The sequence below is a fragment of the Astatotilapia calliptera genome, chromosome 7, assembly GCF_964374335.1.
Source record: "Astatotilapia calliptera chromosome 7, fAstCal68.1, whole genome shotgun sequence".
In the NCBI taxonomy this organism is placed as follows: Eukaryota; Metazoa; Chordata; class Actinopteri; order Cichliformes; family Cichlidae; genus Astatotilapia; species Astatotilapia calliptera.
The window spans coordinates 42,081,964-42,089,183 of NC_137428.1; the positions used below are offsets into that span (position 1 = coordinate 42,081,964).

Below are 7,220 nucleotides of genomic sequence, written 5' to 3' on the forward strand. Positions count from 1 at the left end.
AGAACACTGTTGTTACAGGATAACTTAACAACAGTGCAAACAAAGATTCTTATTTGCAAGGGACATGACTTTCAATGACTCCGAGGTAAATGTAAATTATAACTGTGACACACTAAGGCTGAAACATCCTTAAAAGTGATCTACTTGTACACTTCTGCTCACTACACTCTTTGTAAATCCTTTGGGTTGTGACTTTACTTTGGACTGTAAATGGCATGACTGTAAACGCCGTTGCAGGTTGTTATTATTTTTATACCTTTAATAAATCGGCACTACTGCTCTGTTAAAATATAATTTGTCAAAATTAAGTGCTTCATAAAATCAGACCTAAAAGCAGTGAGAGCAACAAAGATGAATTTTTTCATGAAATTAAAAAAAAATGACAACAAATCCTGAAAAACTGGCAAGTAGATTTTTTTATTGACCGCCTGTACATGAAGCTCGTGCAATAAGCAGTCACAGTCGCATATCAGATTAGGACAGAAAAATACAGCAATTCAATGCCTAGTCTCTGAGGGCAACAAAGAAAATCTGATGATAGCATTATGTGATATTATTGAATTTCATAATGCGTTCTGTTCGTGACCTGCCCATGCTGTGTGCAGGAGGGGCTGCTGACGTGAAAAGAGAGCAGGAGGGTCGGGCTGAAATCACAATAAAAGGTGGCTGGAGTCCGCTTTTCATCCAGTGCTCCACACGCCAGGCAACTTCTGCTGCTGACTGCAACGTGAACCAGACTGAAGGAAGTCACATCAAAGGTAAGTTACAGTTTTTGTAGCCTTTAAAGGCATGCTTTCAAATAGTTTTGTTGTCATGTTAATATTGTGTTTTTTTCTTTCTCAGATGCAGAGGGGCTTTGGGATATTTTGCATGTCGCTCATCTTTTGTGCAACTCTTTCCGAGACCATCGGGCTAGTTGTTGCGGTAAGCAGTTCAAAATTCAGAACAACGTTAATGTTAACCTCCCACTTAAATTTAGGTGCCAAGAATCAATGTACCAATAAAGACATAAAGACAACAGAGACTAATAGAAATGTCAAAATGATATCAAATATCATTATAAAGTAATCTATTTTAGTTTACAACAAAATTTTTAAGCAGCCAATCACAAAAAAAAAATGTGTATATGTGAGTATATTAGTAGTAAAAAGTTCAAATCTTCAAGTGAATGAAGACAAAACAAGCTAAAATCACAGATTCACAATGAAACCATACAGACCATGACCAAATCCAAGAGCTCAAACTTCCCAATAGCAGACGCTACAACATGTAACACAGAGATGCAGGTGAGGTTAAATTCAATTCAAGGAACCAACCCATGATTCCATGATTTCCAAGAGACCCTAAATAAACCCACATTAAGAATCCACATGTAAGAAAACTAAGGGGGAAAAAAACATATTCAGAAATTTACTAGGAAAGTAAAATACACAAACTCCCTGCAGGCATATGACAAGCCTACAGACCATGACAATAAGGATGTTTTACATTTAAGAAAAATGCTCTTAGATTTACACATCAAAAACTCATTAAAACTGTCTCCTTGTCCTTTAGCTGCTTATTGTATCCATCTTTATATCTTGCAGGCAAAAGAAAAGCGAGGCTGGACTATGAACAGCGCTGGCTACTTGTTAGGGCCCCGTAAGTGTATACACACACACACACACACACACACACACACACACACACACACACACACACACAGAAGCTTACATGCACACACCAGCGCATATTGTTTTGTGGTTGTTCCAGTAACGTTGTTTACAAAAGCCTCATTAATAGTATGTGGTGAAATGGCCCAATGCTAATTTAGTGTTATTCAAAGATTATCATGAGTGACTGTTGGGTATCCAGTTCTGTGTGTCAAGGTATATATTCTTACCAGCTGGAGTTTGAGTCATTCCAGGGCAGGAACCCTGAAGAATGTTGTCCCTTTGTGTGCATGCGTGTGTGTGTGTGTGTGTGTGTGTGTGTGTGTGTGTGTGTGTGTGTGTGTGTGTGTGTGTGTGCGTGCGTGCGTGTGTGTGTGTGCGTGCGTGCGTGTGTGTGTGTGCGTGTGTGTGTGTGTGTGTGTGAAGCCCAGGTAAAGGTTGCTCCTGCCTCATCCTGTGTTTCAGGTCGTATTGATCACCTAATTCAGATAAAGGATTCTCCCAGTGCCAGAGGCAGAGACGAGCTGGTCACTCAATGTAAGATAGAAACATACAGCTGCTGCAGGGCCTTGGGGTCACCAGGAATTGCTCTGTTTAAACATCACACCTTTTAGCTGCTTTTGTTTCTTTGCTTATGTATACAAATGTTGCAATTCTGTCTGTGCTTTGAGCCAAGTAACGCATTGATGACCTCAAGAATGAGTTAAGGAAGGTTTAGCATACAGCATTTTTGAGACTTTGGAGGATTACACTCCAGATGCATCGTGTTGACAGAATGGGAAGAAAATACGATCGTTTAGAAGACTATCGTCACGTTCACTGCAGAGAAGATGTAGCACTGACTAACACAGAGTTTTCACTGTGATATCCGAAATAGCAGTACAGCTGACAAAGAGCTGATAGCCCAGTAACTTAATTTAGAAGTTTTACATTTTTTAATATTATCAAAAATATTTTCAAGTCATGCTACCAATTTATTTTATTAACAATTTGCTGATAAAAGATTGTATGTAAAGATCAAAACACAAGGTAGATCCAATAGGACCTTTTTACCCTGGATGGCAAACATCATTAAAATACCTTATTTTTCATGCCAGGGTCTCACATGTAAAACTTTAGCTAGACTTTTAAAAGCACACAAAGAGAACAGGGGGTATTAGTTCAAGGACTACTTTAGCTAATGACGAAGCCCCCAATTAGAGTCAAACAATTGTCACATGTAAAAACCACTCAGAGTAAATGACAGCACTGAAGTATGTGAGCTCACTATAACAACACGTAGCTGGTGAGTAATGTTGCAAAGTGAGACAAACTGGCCTGATACTGTACATGTTTTCCATTCTTCAAATACAAATATGAGCCAATATAATGTATTCAACTCATGTGAGCTTCACATGTTAAACTACAAATCTCAGTCAGGTTGCTGTCTGTTCTTTAATTTCAAAATATCACAATAACATTTTTAATTATTGGTCTAGCTTAAGAATACTATGTAGTACAATAGTACAGTTACCGTTATTATTGGAATTGGGAAGAGTATGATTAGTAATTAAAGCAAATGAAAAAAAGGAAATGCAAATCTTTTTAATTTACAATTTTAACCGGAGGCCACTGAACTCTGCACATGCTACCTCAACCTGCTCTTTAGGCACATAAAAAACAAATTAAAATGTAAATGTGGAGACACACCGACAGTCTACAGCACACTACCATGGCTAAGTAAAACCCTCTGCTTGCCTGTTATTTTATGTTGATTTTCATCATCACTAGTGTTTCAGTGCATTTACTTGTCTGTTAAAACTGCCGTTCAACAAGTGTGCTTTTTCTATTCCTTCCATCAAACCTCTACTTACTGCAATTCCATGAGCCAAGCCCTGCAGGTGGTCTGTACGAGTTTGGAAAGTGAACCAAACAATTACAAACCAAATATCATGCTGAAACTGTGTGACGTGTGAACAATGTCCTTTAGAACTTCTTACAGGAATCAGGTAGCGGTGTGCACTGTGTATGTGTGTGTGTCTGTTGTATGATGCCTCTAAACCAGTGGGATATTTGTACGTATTTTCTGTTACATACACAAAACTTTAACCATTTACTCCATATTATTTTTACTTTGTCAATTGTCATTTTCACCTTAATCAAACAGAAAATTAAATGTCACAGCCAGTATATTAAAAATTAAGCAGCTGAAAAGGATTATTATTATTGTAAGTACATGAAAATTACACATAAATCACATTTACCAAAATGTTAAAATTGCTGAATTTCTAGTGAACTGAGCTGATAATGGGAATGAATTAATTAAATGCTTAGTTGGGCCATCTGATGTTTGTATGAGCGCATCAACTGCGATCACTCCTCATTATCCAGATGGACTAGATGGACTACATGGACACACGAGACTAGGAGACAAGCCGGGTCTGGCTGGGAAGAGGGACATAGGCCAGGAGGAGGACTTCAGAACAGGTCTGTATGTCTCACAAAGAAACAGGACCATCTTTCTTCCTCTTAAAGAAGATATTTTATTTCGAGTGTTATTTAACAATAATCAAAAGGTATTTTATGATGTATCTTCTTGGTTAATTTAATTTGATATACTGAATGTTTTGCTTTTATTACTGTTTTATGTATAGCTGTCATGTTGATTAGCTACCTTTAATGTATAAGGAACACTGAGGAAGGAGATGGTAGAGGGGGAGACCTAAAATGCCTTGAAGAAAATAGGAACTTGTAGTCATTTAAGTCCTTTAAATAGCCCAAAAGAAGAGGAGCCACATATATTTTAAAGGGAAACAGTGCAATAAAGCCTCAAGTTCCTAAACAAAATAATACCCCAGATTATTTATTGATGTATTATTTAATATTTTGTGTCTTTTACAAAAAAAATGCTAGTTTATATTTTGGAAACTCTGGAAATGTTTTATGTGTTTTATGATCATTTATCTAAAACACTGAATAAAGAAATCTAACAAAAACAAATAACAGCAAAAACAAGACAAGCAGTGCTTGTACCGTTTAATCTAAAAAAAAAGAAGACATCTTTTAAAGCATACCAAAATTAAAGCGATCTCTCTCCTTTCACCGCGTCATAAAGTGTCATAAAGATTTTCCATTCATCAAGCCTTTAAATTACTGTTGTAGAAATCTTCACTGGTTTTCAGCAGCGAAACATTTCCACTGCGATGGACTAAGGCTGAAAGCAATAATCACAGAGTGTGAGGGCTAGTCAAACTAGGATCATTGGAAGGTGAAATGTTTTACATTTTTACGTTTTGTTTTTTTTAAAGAAAGCTTAGACACATCTACTTTGTATGGAATTCAGTAGCCTTCATGTTTCATTCCCATTAACCTTTGTTCATGAGTTCACAACTGATGCTTTGTTTAAATCTAATACTCCTACTTGTATCGTAAACCTTAGTATCTGAGAGAATTTCATTTCTCTGTATGATCTGTGTATATCAGAGCTCCTGCCATTTCAACCTGTCATTCTTGATGTACCTCCACAGGCGCCCTGAGAATAGCAGATGAAGAAATTATCCACACTGTCATTGACTTCTTGTCATACCTCAAACTTAAAGGTAATGCTTCTCACTTATTTGAAAGCGAGGGGAGTTCATGAACAAAATAATACAGGTCTGCATACAGAAGTCACTGCAACGACAAACTCTTAAAAGCACACCAAAGTTTGATTAGCGAACTTTTTCAGGTCTGTATATCGGTCCATTTGTTAAACATGGAAATATTCTTTCAGTGATAGAATCTTCATTTTCTATTGAATTAGCACACAAATTACCCCATGCACAAAACTAAATGTGAAAATGTAATGTTGCATATTTGACTTTATGACATCTAGAGGTGTGATAATATTGAAAATTGTTTAATCTAATCATACAATAAAACATACAAGTTTATCATCAGATCAAACCTGGCAGGGATCCTGTATAGCCATGTATACTGATAGTATTATTACCATGTCAGAGACTGTTCAACTGACTGCTAGTGCAGTATTTCTAATCAGCCAGTTACATTGCAGGAACTCAGTGATGCACAAGTTGGCCTGTTGAATTCTGCATCTACAACATGAAAATGTGAATCCATCCAGGCTTGTGCTGAAGGTTCAAGCTGTATGTCTTGGCAGAATGGTACCAACTGATCATATTGTTAATGACCATGTCCATCCCTATGTTACCAACAGTGTACTGATCCTCTAACAGGATAGCGTGCCATCTCACAAACTCACCTCAAACTGATTTCTTGAACATGACAATGAGTTCACTGAACAGTCACCAGATCCTTCATGTGATAAAATCATGTCAAAATTTTCTTGTCATGTCCAAAATCTCAGGATAATACCTTGATGATTCAATGCCACAAAGAATTAAGGCAGTTAGCAAGGTGAATCTAATAGAGTGTCTGCTGAGTGCAAACAAACAGAGGTATGATAAAATGAAAAACAACTTTCTGCCTATTATGTCTCAGTATTGATGTTCTGTCTGTTCTGTTTGTGCAACATTACAGAGATGGGAGCCTTGGACAGCCTGCCTCCTTCTGTCACATCAGATGAACTGGCCAATCCCTAAGGCTTTTGCTTCTCTGTTATAATTGTTGTGTTTCAACTCTTCTCTGGACTCCAACTGCCATAAATGTATTGTAGCTCCTAAATGTTACAATATTGTAGCTCCTAGCACACTGGTAGGTTGGTAGATTTGTTCTGGTACCATCTGACTGACTGACCCTCAATATCAGATCTTTCTCCTCTTGTGTAAACAAAATTTTATATCCTCTTAAAGCCAGTAGTTGTGTGCTGACTATAGGTGGATCTACAGAATTGGTACTTTTGTATAAAACAACTCTATATTATCACCAGAATATACTATTATGTGTTTTCAGAGAATGGAGTGAAATAAAATAAATGGCACTAGACTCACTGAATAATTTGAATTTATTTCCTTCTAACAGTCAATTACACTGTTTATCACTTACATTTTAGCTACAATTAGTTTGTAACAAACATGCCTACACCTCTTTGATGTATGTTAAAAAATCTAAATTCAGAGTTTTACCTATGTAGTGTCTGCACAGTGTTAAGTGGTGACACTGGGGCCTTCCTGAGAATTACTGACGCCACAGGAGATTTCTTAGTCTCATGACGACTCTCTATGCTCAGCCTTTGACTTGAAAATTGAAGGTCAAATAGTGTGCAATGACGTAGCTCTGACCGACACTCATTTTGTAATGGTTAGAGACAACCTGTAGCAAGTAAGTCTTGACACTCACACAATAAAAGAACACAACAGTTGTTGGTGCCAAATAACCCTGTGGCACGGCATACAGGATATGACAAAACTCAGGAGTGAATAATGGCCCAGTTACGCCCAGCCAATAATTGACCAGAGGATCTGCATCAGTGGTGTGGTCCTGCCTGGAGCGTCAGCTGGTGAACCAGCCAGGTATTTCAAAAGTGCCTTTGTTCCCACTACTTTTAATCGAGGTCCCATTTAAGCACATTGCCATGGGCCTCATTGGGCCATTTCACCAGAGTGCAGCGGGATATCACTTTTAGAGTTG

General features: G+C 37.5%; 1 protein-coding gene across 2 annotated transcripts; it reads left to right on the forward strand.

Moving 5' to 3' along the window:
• The first annotated feature begins 634 nt into the window (after positions 1–634).
• Positions 635–6,575, forward strand: gal (galanin/GMAP prepropeptide). Of its 2 annotated transcripts, XM_026177031.2 has the most exons (7): positions 635–758; positions 844–924; positions 1,587–1,641; positions 2,118–2,189; positions 4,023–4,118; positions 5,159–5,230; positions 6,171–6,575. In XM_026177031.2, the coding sequence occupies exons 2-7, from the start codon at positions 844–846 to the stop codon at positions 6,230–6,232; spliced, it is 438 nt and encodes a 145-aa protein (XP_026032816.1). In that variant the 5' UTR covers positions 635–758; the 3' UTR covers positions 6,233–6,575. The 2 variants fall into 2 exon arrangements, with proteins under 2 accessions (XP_026032816.1, XP_026032817.1); XM_026177032.2 differs by lacking the exon at positions 2,118–2,189 and having other exon boundaries at positions 650–758.
• The last annotated feature ends 645 nt before the right edge of the window (positions 6,576–7,220 follow it).